Source organism: Haliaeetus leucocephalus, unplaced genomic scaffold (genome assembly GCF_000737465.1).
Source record: "Haliaeetus leucocephalus isolate CR32 unplaced genomic scaffold, Haliaeetus_leucocephalus-4.0 Scaffold171, whole genome shotgun sequence".
NCBI lineage: Eukaryota > Metazoa > Chordata > Aves > Accipitriformes > Accipitridae > Haliaeetus > Haliaeetus leucocephalus.
This window is the reverse complement of record NW_010972607.1, coordinates 1,068,199-1,086,772: the sequence shown is the minus strand read 5'-3', so window position 1 is coordinate 1,086,772 and position 18,574 is coordinate 1,068,199. Positions and strand designations below refer to the sequence as shown.

The 18,574-nt window shown below is 38.1% G+C and overlaps 1 protein-coding gene across 1 annotated transcript in view; it reads left to right on the top strand.

The window, feature by feature from the left end:
• Positions 1-4,301: 4,301 nt before the first annotated feature.
• EFNA5 (ephrin-A5) overlaps positions 4,302-18,574 on the top strand; it is a gene marked incomplete at its 5' end in the record, with an annotated part of 38,888 nt that continues 24,615 nt past the window's right edge. Inside the window, one exon of the mRNA XM_010563601.1 lies at positions 4,302-4,608. Within this exon, the coding sequence (XP_010561903.1) occupies positions 4,302-4,608 (307 nt within the window). The remainder of the gene's footprint in view (positions 4,609-18,574) is intronic.

Below are 18,574 nucleotides of genomic sequence, written 5' to 3'. Positions count from 1 at the left end.
TTCTAAATATCTCTTTAAATACATCATCACTTGTTTCAGTGACCAGCAAAGTTAATAAATTCAAGACAAGTCACATACACTTCAGAACTTAAAATTATGAAGAGAAGCATGCACACAGACTGTGTACTTTTACTTGTGTTAATGGATAAACAGAAAATAGAAGGCATTAATTACTTTGAAAATTTTTTGCTAGTCTTGTGTTTCTGTGGTTAAAATTACCGTGAAGTTCTTTCTCTGCATCCTGAATACTTGGACATTTCATCAGTGGCACTTGAGTACAGAAACATTCATATGACTGTCTTTGCTGGAAGCAGTATGCAAGTTTTGTGTAGTAAGCTGATGTTTGTTGGTTATGGAAGTGTTTAGGTTTAGAAACTACTTAACTATATGTCTCTGTCTTCAAAATGGCTTTTATAGCCCTACCACCTAACAGCTAGCTTTGTAGTATGCAGGTTTCCAAGACACCGTTTGAATGCCACCTGACTCAAAACAAAGGTTAATTATGTTTGAAGAATAGCTGTGTTTTGCTGTGCGTAAGCCAGAGTGCATGAAGACAAATGACATTATTTGCAAGAAGGTTTGTAGGTCCTGTCAGAGTTTCAGAGAAGCCTTTTTTGTTGGTTTCTAACACAACACAATGTTCTGTTGCGCAAAATTTATGTAGGACTGGTTTCATCCTCGTAGTGGGTTTTATCTAAAGATCCTGATTACTGCGTGGTTCCAGAAGGGCATGGGAGTCCAGACGAGGATCTGCCAGAACAATTTGAAGACCTAGCTGAGAAAAAGAAAAGTACATCAGTAGCATTACTAGAGACTGTAGGAAAGCAAGCTTTCTATTCAGAATGGGATTAGAAAAAGGGACAAATGTATTAAACCTTAAATGCAGTCAACAGGAGATCTGCTATTCCTGTCATCTCTACAAATCTATCTGCTAACAGATTCCACCTTCCCTTTACATATTATGCTCCTCAACATATGTACCTGGCTAAACATTGATAAGTGCTTTCATTTGAAGTGGAACTTTTGTTTCACTCTAATACCTGACATTACACTACCACTAAGAGGTTTTCAGCCTGTAAATGTTAAGTGTTTTCCTCTCAGATGTGGTTTAAAATTCTTGGAACTGTGTTTCTGAAGTGTTTTGTTTAATAGCTTTGAGAAGCCTGAGCTGATGAATTTTTTTGTGAGGTACTCATGGCCACCCCTTGCCTTTCTGTTCAGGTTAGAGGTCTTTGTGTTTCCTCTTTGAGAAGGTAAATACAACATACTGCCTTATAGCTGAAGAAATGAGAACAGTCTCAGTTCATTCCAAGAAGGATGCTGGAGATGTTGTAGCCTCTTTTGGAAAAATAAAATTAGTTCTACAACTCTTCAGTACACATGCTGAGGTTTTGATTACTGACTTCTTTAAGATATTACAAGAGGGGAAATAAATACCTGCTTTCTGCTTCTTAGCTGGCTAATAACCTCTTTTCTGTATTGCTGTTACTATATGGAGTGAAGAGACCTCACTCAGAGCAGCTTGATAAAATACCTTGGTACATGTTTTCCCTGGAGCAGGTTCACTGCTGTGCCGGCAATATCAGCTAAAGGCCAGTTTAGATCACTTAAAATATGCACCATCTTCTTCCTTTTTTAGGCATGTAAGTGTAAACACTTTCTGGCTACGGTGAATGACTGTGAAATGAAAATATTGAGAAGCAGGGGAGTGGGGAGGGAAGGACACTAGGATAAAAGGACTTGGTTATGTGCTTCACCCTCAAATCTGCTTTGCAGGCAGTGCTTGCTTCTTACTTTCCACATGTTTGATAGGCAAGTGTGTGCTGTGGCGAATGAAGACACTCAACTGCTTTAGCATTTAGGGAAGCAGAAACAAGCATGAATCTACTAAAATACCAGTGATCAAAGAGGACGGCTGTGGTTTGGTTTTGTTTGTTTAACAAGAATACAGTAGGGAACTTTGCCAAGAGGGAGTCAGATGAGCTCTTTGTGTGCAGTATTGGATAGAACAGCTCAGTGGTGCAGATTACAAGTTTGATTTCTTTGCTAACATGGATTTAAGGTGTGATCACAAATTTAGTTGTCTGTCTTTTTGTATTTATCATCTCCATTATCATAGACCGTGCAATTGGATTCTTCCCTTCAAATTCAGCTATTTACAGTACAGGTTCTGTCTGGGAAATGTCTGTCTAGACTCTCCTTTTGGTTAAAGGAGAGAAATAGCTGCTTCTGGAGTGTGATCCATCTCATTCCAGTGTACCTTGGGCCTAAACAGGCCAGATGAATTGGACTCAAGAAGTTGTGTTTCTCTCCATTGACCTAAAGAGAATGCAGAGAAGCAGTTCACATAAGGTTATTTGTGTTGTAAAAGTCTAATATTAAGGAGACCACTCTGATCCCTAGTGTAGTTACATAGGTGTAGTTCTGAGAGCATATAGTTTCTGTCACAAAACCATAATTGGGCATTATTGTGAAGGCACAGGCTGATATAAGAGGTAACCTTGAGAATCCCTTGAGAAAACTGCATTGTCTGTCACCTGCACCATTAAAAAAAAGCACACACACACACAAACACACACACACACATATAAATATATATTCATTTTTACTTACTAAAACTGTAATTAAGAAAAAAAAAAGAGATACCATTGCCAGAATGTGGCTTTCCTACTCATAAGATACTCTTTTTCATTACCTTTAAGAAATAGCATACTGTTAACTGATACGGAGAACAGACACCAATTTGAAAACAATGCATTTTTGCAAATGTACTAAGACAGAATCTGTTCAGGTGACAGCCTTTGGAAAACACTGGAGTACAAAAATATATTCTTAACTAATGCTTTAGATAAATGTAAATTCTCCTGGAAGAACTGTGGTTCAGAGAGGCTTTTCCATGTTACAGAATGGAACTGTGAGGCTGTGCACTGGCTAAAATTATACAGATATATCATGCTTTGATGCGTGTTCAGTTTTTCCCCTTTAAAAAGCTATTTTATTGAAGTTAAATTATTGTAGAGATACGAAAAGTTGTAGTTTGCTCTGAATTTATCCTTGGAGGGCCAGCAGATCATTGCTTTTTCTCTGAAATTAGATAGAAGGATCCAGATGGCAGATTTCAAGCCTATCAGGTGTTTAAAATGTGCCCCTCAGCTAAAAAGAAGTATTATAGTTAAATCTGTCGTGGTCTTTTTATTGCTCTGTGTACACTTGACAACTGCAGCCGTGAAAGAGAGAAGCTACAAGTAGCCTAGTCAGCCTCAAGTGGAGTAGGGCAGTGGTTGGTTTCTTTGGCTGCCCCAGGGAGTCTGATAGACGTACAGACCTGGTTTATGGAATCATTAAATTCATCATGGTATAAGCTCCCATGAAGGCAGTGAATTTGTTAGCATAGTTTCTTCCAGATACTGTCAGGCATTACAGAAGTAATATAAGTGAAATGGAGAGGGGGGGAGGACACTCTCCCCACCCCCAACAAAAGAAGAATCCCACATCTCTTAAAGGGTTGTCAGTAATAATAGTAATAATAAAGTGCATCTGGGTTGGTGCTTTCTGCTGCATTTCTCAGCTGGCACTCATTCAGAACTGTCACGTTAGGCTAAGTGCTGATAATTTGTATCCCAGAATCCTTTTATCTGAACAGAGCAACATCTCCACTGTGTACTTTTGGCAAAGGAGAGACACTGCTTTTCAAATATCTTTAAAAAGCAATACAGGCTTTTCTGTGCATTTGACAAATGGCTGCTAATCATGAAGAAAGAGTAAACCTGTTTGTGCTCTTGTAGTAATTCTAAGTACTTGCAGTCAAATCAGCTTTCAGCACAGGGGTGATTACTGCCTGATTCAGAGAAGAGGATATGTTTGGGTTATTTATTTGCATGCATATGTAGATGTTTATATAGACACTGATTTGGGGAGGATGCTGCAGTTTTGGCTTCTTTGCTTCTTGCTTCTTTCTCCAATTAAAAAAACCACCAAAACAAAACCACAACTAAATAAAGCAGACGCTTTCTTTCTTTGTTTATTCAATAAACCATAAGGAAAGATAGCCTATAACTTGGTGTGCGTTAGCAACAGAGTCATGTTGTAAGGGAAGAGAGCAAAAGCCTTATCCAGAAGATCATATGATCGTAGTCTTGTAAAAGCAGTCTCTGATAGCTCTGGTGAATTGTAAGGGTTATTTCTGAGACTGAATGTGCATGGCTGGAGTGAAATGAAGTGCCATTAGTGATGCTCCTTTTATGAGAAAGTTGCCCTGCAACAAGGTCATCCTGAGTTAACTGTGCTTATGTCTGAACTCTTCCTGCGATTTCAGATTCCAGCGGGGTGACTACCACATCGATGTCTGCATCAATGACTACCTGGATGTGTTCTGCCCTCACTATGAAGACTCGGTGCCGGAAGATAAGACCGAACGCTATGTTCTGTACATGGTGAACTTTGACGGCTACAGCTCCTGTGATCACACCTCCAAAGGGTTCAAGAGGTGGGAGTGTAATCGGCCACATTCCCCGAATGGACCATTGAAGTTCTCGGAAAAGTTCCAGCTCTTCACGCCCTTCTCGCTAGGATTTGAGTTCAGGCCAGGCCGGGAATATTTCTACATCTGTGAGTATATAGAGAATTACCACTGTTGCACAGCAGGTGCAAGAAACCCAGCTAATTTTTCACCTATGCTCTGTGGAAATACAGAGGGCCAAACAGTATATAATGCAGATGTCTTACAGTGAATGCCAACTTAACTGTCCCCAGATACATAAGCTAGGAATCTAGCTAGTGAAAATGAGATTAAATCACAGCTGCTTTTCTCACATGAAATAGGATGTGGCTACTGAACCATGGTTGACTTTTAAAGCAAAATGCACTATTACATTTATTCCAGTACTCTGAGGTGGAGGAGGAGGAGAAGGGAGCAAGAAGCTGTCCCCAAATATAAGGAAAAATAATTAATAATTTCCATGTGAAATTCCTCAATTTTCTTATTTGCTTAGATGAAATACTCTTGTGTCTGTAATATTTATCATCCAAGGTAAGTGACGTCTGTGTAGTTTGTAAGTGTATGGCTGCTGATGTCTGTAGTCTAGTGGTATTTAAAGTTGTAATTTCCTAGGGTGAATACTCCTAGCATCAAGCCAAGTAGCTCCTTTTTTCCTCCTTCCCTTTTTTCCACCCCCTGTTTCTGTCAGCATGGGCGATGTGGGGTGCTGTGGGAGCAGGCAGCAAGCAGGGGAGTGTGAATGGGCTACCATACCTTCACGCCCACTCCCCAAAGCAATTTTGAGCACCCCCCCAGAGCTCTGCACTCCCCTTCACGTAGGTCTGCATCAGGGCTGCTCTGGGCACCTAGAGGAGATGCAGGATAACATCTGGGGATAAGGAAGTAAAAACATCAGGAGGCTAAAAACCAGTGGGTTAAGCAAATTGATTCCCTGACCCCACTGTGCAGTTGATACTGCTTCAGCTGTCTCGTTTGTTTAATCCTCCAACAAAGATCTTATTGCATCAATTTGTTTTGTACCTGAATCTTCCACTCCTAACAAGTTTTGACTGCTCCAGTAATATTTTTTTTTCTGTTTTTATTGTTAGACTATAGAGTTGAAAGCTTTAGACAGACTGTAGATCCCAATAAATATTGCCTTCATATGTGTAGCTGGCTTTTCTGCTGTGAAACAGTCATTCCACCTCATTTCACCAGAGAAGCTGAGTATATACGATCCCTGTTTTTCAGCCTCATTTCTTCAGCATGAGATTTTTCTTTTCCTTTTCTAAATCCACAGGGAAATACATTCCTATTGGATAGTTTTCCATTCATTTCTTTTTCTTCCAGCAAATAAAAACCTCTAATGAGTCGTGGTTCAGCATCAGAAGAACAGTGCCTTGTTCTTGTGCTGAAGCACAGTAATAATACTAAAAATAATTTTGAAAAGCAAACTGTAATATTACTTAAAACTGTTTTTTAATATGGTCATGAGAAATCATGTAAAGGTATCAGAATTAAGAGGATAATGTTCTAGGATGAATAAACCTGTACTGTGTTGGCCCAGTCCTACTTGTGTCACTCACAAAAGCTTCCCATTAACTTCAACAGGAGTTTTGTGTCATTCAAAACTCCAATATCACGGTCCCTGGGAATACTGGATTTTTTGGTGGGGTTTGTTTGTTTGTTTGTGGTTGGGTTTTTTTTATTCAATTCCTGAGCATCATGAGTAAAACAAGCAGGAATACTTAAACTAAGGAATGCAGTCATTACCATCACATGGTCTCAATGAAATCTAGCATAGGGATGGCATTGGTAGCTGCAAGCATTAAAAAAAACAACAACCTACCCCCTCCCCCCCAAAATGGTTTTCTACATTTCAAAAAAGAAAGAAAGAGCAATGTTTAATTAAGGTGAAAAACAAACATGAAAGTGAAGGAAAAAAATGTGAGAAATCTTACCTTGGTCTGTCTACCTAAGAGCATCGTTGTTAGAACATACAAAATCCATTGAATTCTCAAGCAAGACATTATTATTCAAATACATTCAGGTTGCTTATGCCTGATTTTCCTCATTGTGGTTAATTTCAGTATTTCACGGAAAATCATTATGTATCTACTATAACATTCATTTAACTGAGTCATTTAACTGTCAAGGGCTCCCTTCAAAATAATTGTTCCAAAGAGCTTTAAAATATGAAGAGCTTTATGATATTCAGCTGCATTTAGATGGAATTATTTTTTTCTAATGAAAGGTAAAATATCAAAAAATTACTAGCAAAGAGATGTTCATTTACTGGTAGCTTACTGGCCTGGTATTCACTGAAATTAAATTTTAAGGCATGTTTCAGGACACAAAGGCATTTTTCCTCCTTTTCTGTAGTTTAAGTATTTTTTGCCTTCATCCTTCGCTCTGCTGCTCTCGCAGCAGTTGCAGGGTAGCACTGTACATGAAGTTAACAATTATACGGAAACCTGCTCAGGGGAGAGTTGTCCATCCTGGAATGTTTTTCTCTTAGTTTGTGCTGAAGAAACAAGTTAGTGCAATGTTGTTCCATGTTTCCTCATCAAAATTGTCAAGCAGGCGCTAGTCCAGGTTACGGAGACTGCCTTTGTTATTTTTCTGTATCTGCATGTTAAAGAAATTACTGATTCGCCAGGGAAGGTTTCCTTTCCTCGGCTGTTCTGAAACCTTTGCCCTCTCTGCAGAAGAGGGGGAAGGCTGACTATGTAGCATCAGTCTGGTATATTCTATTTAAGGGTTACAAAATATGTCTTGTAGTCTAGACCTCTGGACAGACAGAAATATTAAGTGGTTGGTTAGGTATTTAGCTTAATTACTGTCTGGTGCTTTTTTGAAAATCTTCGCAGTTTACCTTTTAAGGATGTGACTTGCCTCTCTTGCTTCCATTATTTTCAGAAAATGCAATAATTTTAGAACAATCATTGTCTCTTTTTCTGAACTGTTGGTTTTGAAAATGCCACTTTTCTTTATTATGCCATTGCCTTCATATATCGTTCCGATGAACTCTGATCTCCCTTCATTGCATGTTCGTTCTAGGAAAACACAAAAAAATCTATCTTTCTGATATCAAATTTACATTGAAGAAGTGAATTCAACGTTGCAGACATGCAATCAACAAGTACTGCTTGAGTTTACTTTTGAAAGAAGAAAAGGTTAAATATTTACAGATAAGTTAACTTTTATTTGGTTAGGGAGTCCACATTGGGGGGCTAGGGAAAGAAAATAATAGATCATGACCTGAAGTCTCAGTTTTTACTTAGTTCTTAGCAGGTGCTCACCTCAGGTTAGTGTGTGTTAGCCTGAAAACAGACAAAATAGTCTTACTACTGAAACAGAAGCAAATGAAATAAAGAGAAAGCAGAAATTAAATTCTTACTGGTATGACAGTGATTTTAATGTCCTCTGAAAGGGAACAAAATTTGGGGTATGCAGGTTAACGTGGGGCACTGTGCAAGGGGAGATGAACATAAAAGCAAGGAAGGGGGGAAGAAAAAAGATCCTGAAATGTATAATGTCATCTAATTATATAATTCAAAATAAGGGTAACATTTTCATTACTTTAATTTAATTATGAGTGGTTTATTTTTATTAATGTGCTAAGTATTGAATAAAATACCAGTAGTAACTTGGCAAATGCTAAGTATTGAATAAAATACCAGTAACAGCTTGGCAAATATACATCAGAGCTGTTGAGATAAAAAAATAAAGACACGGCTAGAACCAGACTGGTCTGGATTACTGCAGAATTCTGACTGCAGCTTCTGAACCAAGCTCCTGTGTTGATGTAAGCTAGACCCCATTGTTCTTTTTTTGAAAGCAATATATCATTGGTGTAGTGTCAGAAGTTGTACTAATATTAAGCTGTAGCATTATGCTTTTCTCTGAGTGATCAGTCCAGTTATTCCATCAAAGAATTTGGTATTTGACATGATTTATCGTTAAGAATAATATGCTGGTTTTATCATCTTATCCTCCAAGATTTTATATTGTTATGGGAGAAGGTGCTGCCCAAGCATTTGCACAGCAGAGTTGCACACACATACCACGGTAGTATTTGGGTCTGGGGTTGTATTCTCTCTCACTGGGTCCTTTTTCTCTCCTCTAGGCAGTTCTTTCTCTTTCCTGTTTTTTAGGCTAGTTGTTAGTATGTCTCCTTTTTCTGGCTCAAACCAGTTCTGGAGCTTTCATATTTCTTAAGGAATCTTCTTATTCCTCCAATCAGAGAATAGGTCAACGTTAAGCAAAAGCATTAAGCAAGTTATGAGTTCTGCTTTAACATGAATGACTACTTTTAAGCAGCTCAAAAAAGTCCTTAAAGTCCTCCAAAACATATTAACAGCCTCCATAATTTATGTACGTTCCTGTGCTATTATAGCCTCACAATCTTATCCTATTACTGCCACATGCTGTTTCATCTGGTTTGGGTGTGGTCCACATGCTCATGTAGCTCAGCTTTGCCACTTTCCATAACATCATATATTGTTTATTTAGTCATTTGATCACTGTGAATATTGTCAGTTATGCATGTTTATACCCTTTTCCTACAAAGACCAGGTAGATTTGCTTTTCTTCACAGTCCTCTTGCTGCTCTCCTGTTCTCCATGAGATCTTGAAGGTTTTTGCCAGCAGCTAGCAGGCTTTACATGTAACGTATCTAAACATAACTTAAGTGGTTCTTTTCCCATGCTTATTAAGGAAAGAGCTCTTTTAATCTTTTAAAAATCCTGTTGTCCTACCTGTAGTTTATTTGTGTCACTTTTTTTGTTACTGTTTCTCTCTAGTTTTATCTCATGTGTCCTTCTGATTTTATTTCAGAATGCTTTTGCTGTTTCTTTGTATCACCTTTAATGATGTGTCATTATCACTGTATCTTTGTTGTCACCATTTATTTGCATGAAGCTTCTGATTGTCGATTCAGGAAGCTTTTGTTGTAACCATATTGCTCCTGACCACACCAGGATAGTATGCTTTTACGATTTGAATTTAATTATGGTTATAAATAATATGATCTTTCTTAAATTTGTGATTAAATTAAGAAATTCAGTTTTGTAAAGTTGTACTTACAGTTGTACATACACTTCTTAATAACAGCCACTCTCCTGTAGTCCTTTTCCTCATAGGATATATTCCCCAGGGAATGTGCTGTTACTTATTCCCTTGATTTTCTTAATGTTTGCCTTTGTTCCCCATCATCCTTGTTTCTCTTTACTAATTTCTTCTTTTCCTGAAATTTCTGACTGTCATCTCCTGAGGGCTTTTATTCAAATGACATTAGCTGCTGCTTCTGTAGGAGAACTTGTGATTTTCATAATTTTGAATATAAAATTGTCTCTCTTCTGTTAGCTTCTTCCATCTCTGTGACTGGAAGTTGTAATGTTTGAATCCTGCTGTCATTTTTCTCTAACAGTGGCCAGGTAGTTGGACCATCTCTCTGCAACCATCTGCACACTTCTGGAGGGTTCTCCGATTCAAAAGATCTTAAGGAAAGAACAGTAGTAGAAAAAAGTGTTTATAATACCCCACTTTTTTTGTCTCACTTTTTCCTATTAATTAGTTAGTTAGCTTGTCTTATTAATAAGGTCTCTAGCTGAACTTTTGTTGATGCAGTAACAGTCTCTGATGACAGTTAAGCTGAACTTTGTCTTCTCCCATCTGCCCTTTTGTGAGTGTGTGTTTAAGTGTTAAGGGTTTGTTTGTGCTATTATTTTTCTTTAGTCTCTCCTACAATCCTCTAGCAGTTTCTCTGTCCTGTCCAATTCCATGTTTCATGACAAGGTTAATTTCTGGGAGAGTTACTGGCTTTTTTTCTCAAAGCTGTAAGCATATTTTAAGATCGTTATCAAGTTGTCTTGTTCCTGTTCCCTCCTTTCCACCTGAGATGCTTTCAGTAGAACCTCTACTGAAATGCTTTCTCCAGGTGGCCTAGCCACTGAATTTCTGGACATGGGGGAGGACATGAAACCACCACTGCTTGGTAAGGATTGCTTGGTAACCACCACTGCTGCTGATGGTTGTGGTAAAGATTTTTGATTATTAATGAGGAATTATTGACAGAGTTTAGCAGTCTAACTCACAGGGAAGAACTGTACATATCCCTATACAAATCAGCAGTTAGCATAGGAAGGGCACTGTCCACTTTTCATGGAAATTATCACAGACCTAACAAAAACTCTCCATGACTAAGAACCTGGAATAGCTTCCCAGATTGCCAGTTTGGCTGTTATTCTTTTAGGATTGGTTTCAGTATAGCGAGAATTAAGGAAGGGGACTTCATAGAAGCAAGGATGAATAGCCTGTGGTACAGTATGGGAGAAAACTACTGAGAAATCTTTACACTGAAGTGTATTAGCAGTTACTTGGTATTTTTCATGTGCTCAGAGAATGGTATTAAACAGCTGCATAGAGCTCATTGCTCTTGCTCAAGCACCAGCTTAATATTAGCAGATACCAATTGTTTTGCATGAACAGGCACAACTCACGCTAAAATGATTATTTGATTTAGGGATCTCCACATGTTTGCCAGAGGTTTAGTCTGATGTAATGGGAGCACAAAACAGAAAGACTGTGAACTGTAATCTTGACCTGTTAGAAAAGGTAAATGTGAGTCCCCCCCCCAAAAAACTACACTTCTCTCTCTCCTTTTTCATTTTGTTATAGACCTGGAAATCCTGCTTTTTCAGAACCAGTTGGTGTTGTCAGTGTAGCAGTTTACACCACCGGCTGTAGGTCTGCTGGTGGGAGCTGCTGTCTGAGGGCATAAATATAGTATTTCTCAGGTTTTGAGTCGGACTTATTTGAGGAAATTCCTGCTGGAAAAGCAGATAATGTAAAGAACCCAGTATGACTACTCAGTTGCATCCTGGAGAGTATTAGAATCAATCAAAGGTTGCTGTAGACAAGTTGGCTAATGGTTAGGTTACTTACTTTTTTTTGAGAAGTCAGCTGTTACTTGTATCTCAGCTGGGGTAGGATGGTAATATTTAACTGGTAATACTCTAAAAACCCTTTTTTTTTTTTTTTTTTTTTTTTAATCCAACGCTTGGAATATATGGTTTCTCTGTAAGCAGTCATACCAGTAAAGACAAATCTCTTAACCAGCAAACTGACTTTGGCATAACTGGCAAATTATACCATCTTGGAAATTCAAAGAAAGCACAGTGGCTGTTTTATCTATGCATTTACCGATGTAAATGTAAAGACACTGTCAACCTGGATTTAAAGTTGCCTTTATGTAAAGGAGAATTGCTTCTTGATGTTCACCAATGTACCCAATACTGATTCTTCTTCCGAGTGTCCTTACAGTTGTGGGGAAGAAATTAGTTTCGATTTTAATGGTAATACTCTGTTTCTGTTTTTCTGTTTGTAGTTATGATCTGGGCATCTCTTGCAATCACCCATTGTGTACCTAGTATATCTGCTTGTTCAGGCAGTTGGTCATTTTGTACACTTCTAATGCTACTTGTCTCTCAAAGTCCTTGGCTAATTCTCTGTGTGGCTTCTTGACCAATACCCATGATACCTTTTCCAGTAGGACAAAATAAGGCTTTCCGTATATGAAAAGAGATTATTTTGCTTTTTCCACTGAGCACAGTCTGCAATTGTATGAGAAGATCTTTCAGTAAAACCCTTATTTGGAAGGGTTTTTTTCCCCTCATATCCATAACCCATATGCTGTAAAAGTCCTGGTTTGGATATTTCCCCCCCTTGAATCTGTCAATACTTGGACTCAAAGTAAAAGATTTGGCTTGTGGCAAAGTTTGGACTTTAGCTTTAGAGTTGTGCAAGGTATAGAGAAATGAGTAGAGCAGATTGATGGTAAGTCTTGTCATGCCATACTCAGCTTTTACTGGGGGCACTGGAATCACTGTATTCACTCCATAGGCTAAATTTTTATTAAAATTTGTTTCTACTCGTGGAATCAGTTGACTTAAGTAGCAGATATTTTGCTTGGAAAGTGAAGACTGGATTTGTCTTTCAGCAGTGAAAAAAGGCCGTCTGTCTTCAATTCAACAGGTGTTAGTTAATGCAGCTACTACTGGTGTTTGTGTTTTCTCTTTGCTTTTTGAAGACATGAAGTCAGAAGATACCTTTTGCAACTCTCTCCAGACATCCTGGTTCGCACCAAAAGCTAAAAGGTGAAGACTAAAGAACTAAAGAATGTTACTAAAGGATGCTGAAGGAATTACAACCATTTTTAGTGTGTTAACTGCACTTTTCTTTTGGGGAAACATGGTTTATTGCCAGGTCCCCCATTAACCTTTCAGTCAAGGTCTGATCAGCATAAACACTAATGCTACTCTGGCAGCAGTGGGCTCAGATATGCCATTCTACTACAAATCCTGCTTTGATAGCTAGTTTACCAGAATCACTTGAGATGTTCTGAATGAAATCAAAGCAATTGAAAGGGTTTGATAAATGTGTACTTTAAAAAATATTTTGTGTGATAACATTAGAGAGACAAGGAAGGTGACCTTTAAAAGGGAATTCGTGCTTACCCTAGTGTGTAGATTAAAGGACTGGTTTCTGTTATAAAGCATCAGAAGAATTAAGTGCTGGTCCTGCTAAAAAGAAAGCAGGAACAATCACCAGTGTCTAATAGATTTTGACATTGGTAGTGTTCTTAGAATCCTCAAAGGGAGTGTTAAAAGCTGTTGAATAATTTGGGACTCAGGAGAAATCTATATAAGAAAATGAAGAGAGAACCCACAGAAGTGCTGGTCTCTATTGTTTGAGTTTTTCAAAGGGAATGACTGTCTTTCAGATAACAAGTTGAAAGAAGATGATTTGGCTTCATGTGCTTCAAAAATTCAGTAGCATTAAGATCCTGATAGCAGCAGAAATACAAAAGAGGGGAGAATATAATATGTATCTGCAACTTTGAAAGCTGTCTCATGAGCGTATTGCATAAGGTCTTCCCCCCTGTAGGAAGACCAGTGACTTGTGTTGGTTTCTACTGAAGTACTGATTTTGGACGTTAGAAGAATGAGGGAGTGCCCACAGACAGAAAGGATGAGAGACAGGGTTTCCTTTCCTCTGTCTTTTTTTCTTTCTCATCTAACAAGCTTGATGAAGGCCAGTGCATTTTGTAGGAAAATAAAGCATGTGTTGACTGTTGTTATGTGATCATCAAATCACAAATGTTAAAAAGATAGGTTGGTTAGACCTTGGGTAAAAGACCTCCAGGGAGCATTAGGAACTTAATAAGGCCATATGTGACACACCTGCCTTACGGGAAACAGTGAGTAAATGTTTCATACTGGTGGCTGTGGATTACTGTAATTTTTAACATTTGTGATTCTTGCAAAAATCCCATTGCACCTTCCTTAAAAGTAAGTATTTAAATTCCAGTGTTCTGCTGGAAGTGCAATTGAATGAATTGCAGACAGCCCTTTAAATCCTGATGGACCATTCATCATTCCTTACTTTAAATCAGTTTTGATGTTCAACAGCTACAGCTTAACATCTCAGAGGTGGCTGCACTTCAATGGTGGGTGAGGGTCTTTGCAGTGGTACTTCACTGGGATGTTATGAGATTAATAAGGTGAAGCATGTAGATTCCTTGGATGAAAGAACTCATAGAAGTGGAGAGTAGTATTAATAATTATCTGAGGACTTATAACTCTGTAACAGTGTTCTAATTTGATTCCTGAGCAAACTGAAACCTGTTTAATGAGCTGTTGTATTGGAAGTATGTGTTTTGTAGCATGGAGCAGATGCCAGCAGAAATGGAAATAACATAGCAGTGACATTTGGAATAACAGTGTTGTAACTCATTGCCTCCATGTCATCAGCATGTTAGTCTCCCTGTTCCTCAGACTAACTCACTAAGGCAGCACTTTCTCTGCTGATACTGTCTGTGTGTCATGATACAAACTGAATATATATTCATGCCTGCAACCAATAGACCAAAACCAAACTCCCTCAATGAAAAAATGCTTCCACATGCTGAGCAACTGGCTGATGATCTTGTTTCATAAGTTCATATTCAACATTTAACTCCATATTTTCATAAATACTTGGATTTAAAAGAAGCAAATTTGTTTCTAAGCTACCTAACCCTCTGATATTAGAGGAGGCCATAAAATAGGAGAATGTTACAGAATTCTCAATAACTTTTTCTTTTTATTCCCCAGTAATACATACTATTCAGACAAGGTGGCCAAGACTTTGGGCTCAAAATGGAACATGTAGTTAATACTCCTATCATCTCCAAGATTCTTGGCAAGTCAATATATATCACATAGAATAAGATTTTTCACAGAGTATTCAGAAATGAATAGAAGTGCTTTATTCTGAAAAAATTACAGAAAAATTTTTTCAGACTTCCAAATGTTTCCACTTTCCCTCAGGAAAGCAGTAGGTCATCCTCAGATCTACATTGTTGGCCAAATGAGATTTTTTACTGCCTCTAAAATCTGCCTGGCTTCCCTTTTACATCATGGATATTTAATATTTAAAGTGTCAAGTGGTATAGCCAGCTAGATACAGCACTGCTTTAGGGAATTAAGAATGGCTTGAAGGTGTATCAGAATCTCACTCGTGCCATATCTCTATGCACAAAAGTAACCAGGCTCCTGATGATGGATATGGGGAATAACGTTGCTGTTGCTGATCTTCTGGGGGTGAAATGATCTTAATTATTTGAAAGATAATCAGAATGGCAGTATATTAATCAATTTAAAGAGCCCTGACAATTCAGTTGTAGTGGCATCCAAAACGTGTTCGGGGAAAAATACACCAGAATGGCTTAACGTACATTATGTTTTAAGAGTTGTAGGTGGGGATATTGTGAAGATACGAGCTTGGATTTCTTCTTAAGTGTTTTTTGACACATCTGCTTTTAGTAATACTGGGTCATTTTTCTGTATCTTGATGACTGTATCATTAAAAAAATGCATGTGGACTACTTCTCTCTAATATTTTAGCGTTTTGCAGAAGACATTCAGCTGTGAGGTGCTGAAGAATGAACTATCCTACAGCACAGAGGCCTGTACTGGGACTAAAGTCAGGATCCCTAGCAGCAGCTGCAGCAAGGCTTACTGTCTGTATGCATGTGAATGTATTTCTGCCTGAGAAATCTTGAGCAGAAATAGAGTAGCCTTAGGCTGAAAAAGGTGTTGTGTCTTTCTTCAGCATCCTGGGGACTGTAAAAGAATGCAGCCTCTCCTCTTGAAGAGGGCTTAGTATTAAGACCTCTCTGCTTCTGGCTGGTGATGCACAGAAAAGTCATGAACTTGTCTTTCCCCTGGCGAATGGAGTTATGTGTACAGTTCCTGTTGGTGCTTCATGGAGGTGGGGTCTGTCTTCCTTAGGTCTTTTCTGTAAACAGCATCGAGAAGTAGAAGGGAGGAATGGCATAGTCAAAACTCCATAGGCATATCAGCAAGGTAGAAAATGTGTTTCTTTCTTAGAGAGGTGCAGAAGGAAAGTGTATGTTTGTTTGGAAATAAAGTATGTTCCAGTGAGGATGTTGACAGTGTTGTGTAGTTCAGATGTGAGTAACTGACACAGGTAGGTTACTGTTCAGCAATCTCTTTTCTCAAATTTTCTTGTATTTCACAAGACTTTTAAAATCATTTTATTAGCAGTTGAATATAAGCAGGCAAATTATAAAGCTACTGGATTTTCAAATTAATAATCATGTGTAAGAATACATTTAAAGTATGTTTATAACAAGACAAACCAGTTGAATCAGTCGTCTGAAGCCTTGAAATATGGATATTATTTATTTTTCACCATTGATAGTGCTGTGTCTCTTACCTGGGTCTCACTGGAGTAATCTGTGTGATCACAAGACTGCCTCTGAGGAATGAAGCATCTCCTTGACAGCTGTTCGGCAGTGTGCTACAAAGAGCCCACACTCAAGCCCACACACTTTGCTGCAGTACTGAGTTTCAAACTTAAATTGGGAGGAGTTTAGCTGTCTCCCATTGTAGCACTAAAAAATGCTGCCAACTAGGTAGTGGAAGCAACAGCTACCTCACAGCCTCACAGATTGTTGTAACCACCTCCCACATCTGTACAAAATGTGCCACTTCCAACTTATAATAGGAGAGTCTTGGGTAGCTTTCACTGCTGACCCTTTCTCCCTGGCCTGAGCAGAGCGATCAGCCAGTGTGGTTAGAAATCAGTGCCAGAGACAGGGTTCCTCATCTGTATTGCTGCACCTGTGTTAGCTTTGCTTAGAAACACACACCAGTGCAACAGCGTTTTTTGTTCACAGTCCCACTTGAAATACTCAGTGGCAGCTCAAGCAAAACTGTGTAAATTAGTCACTGTCACGTTTAGGCATTAAAAGTGGAATTAGTAATTTATATTAATCACAAATGTTTCTCCAGGTTTTATTAACAAGCAGATTGGCTGCCAAAATGCTTTCTGGAAGACATTTTTTCTCTCAACTGCCACAGAGAACAAAACAGTTATTATGGGCATTTAGATAAAGATTAACTGTTTCAGCAATTCATTTGAGGAAAACTGTATTTTATTATACATTCCACTTCAGTGCAGACCACCACTGCCAGCATGATTTGTCACCTCCTTGCTAAAATTATACAGTGGAGACACAAGATGCTGTAATTCATTTTAAGAGCAGAAACAGGTTAATCAACAAAGCAGAATGAGGTTAAAAAACAAACTAGACCCACATTTCTTAATTTTTTGGCAGGTCCAAATTTCCAATAGAAGTGAGATGTCTATCTAAGTGCTGTTTTAGCACATTTTGGTTCCTTTTGTCTTCATGCTTTCTTCTTTCTTTGCTGGCATCATGCCTTTTTTTTCGTCAAGATGGCTTCATGTGCCCTATTTAGATCTCCAGGAAAAAGTAGTGCAGGTAACTGCTTCATATTCTGTGCATCTGCAGGTAGTTCTGTGGAATACTGTAGGAGTGGTCCATGAACTCAGTACAGGTTGTGAAGAGATTACTAGAATGATAAGAAGGAGGTAAGAATGAATATTGCAGTGTTTAACAGCAATGCAGGGCAGACTGCCAACACAACCTTCACACTTTCACATGATTTGGACAGACAAAATCAATTTCCTAGGATACTACTTTTTGAGGTTATCAGGTTCCAAGGAATTAAAGAATAGACATGCTATATTTTGTTCTATTACGGCTAGCTCCCTTTTTTCTTCCACTTTTGCATTTTAGAATGGTATAAAATGAAGGAAATCAAAACACAAGTGAAAAATCAGCTGTTTGCTACAAAGGAGACAAACAAGGGTTGAAGGAGAAAAAAGCTCATTACAGAGAGATTAGAAGATTAATTGATTGGTGGCTCTGACAGTTCCCATTGGATGTCTAAGGATCCTGTGAAAAGAAAGTATAGTCTCAAACATAACATTTCTTCCTATTATTTCTTTCTCTTGCATAGAGACTCCTCTGAAGCATCACTAGGTTCCAATTATTTTCAGTGAAATATTTCACAAGAAAAGGGCATGATAAAATCAGTAGAGGTAGTGTTATTCCCCTGAGAAACTTACTATGGCTAATACTCAAACAGTAATAGGGAAGGCTTCTGTTCAGCATCAAACTTGAGTGATTTCCACAGGGATGATTCTGTTTCATGGAGGTTTTGGAACTCCTGTGACATGCAGTTAATGTGCCCCCTCTTTCCCCACAATTAGTATGGGGTAGGTGATGGATTCAATTCAGTGGGATCTGAGAACTTGACCATATCCATGTCTTAATATAAGCATGTGTGAAACTTGCAGTGAATCGATTTAGTGAAGGATCTTTTACTATTTTTTTTCCTAAGGCTGAGTGTTGGCTTAGAGGTACTGTTCATTCAAAAATGACAAAATATTTGTAATAATGTTTTCTTCTCTACTCACTAACCTTTTTTCCTATATTTATCATGTATTTATTTAGCAGCTATGTGTGTATGGATTGTATGTTATTATATGTGCATACATATACACGTATATAAAAAAATAATAACATGAAAAAGTCATGTGTTGGTTAAGTCTTTGATAAAAATTAATCTTTTTGTGTTAAAGGCTTTAGCTATTGTGATTATAAAAATGCTAATTTTGTCAAACTAAAAATATACATAATTTTCACTCCACTGAAAGATA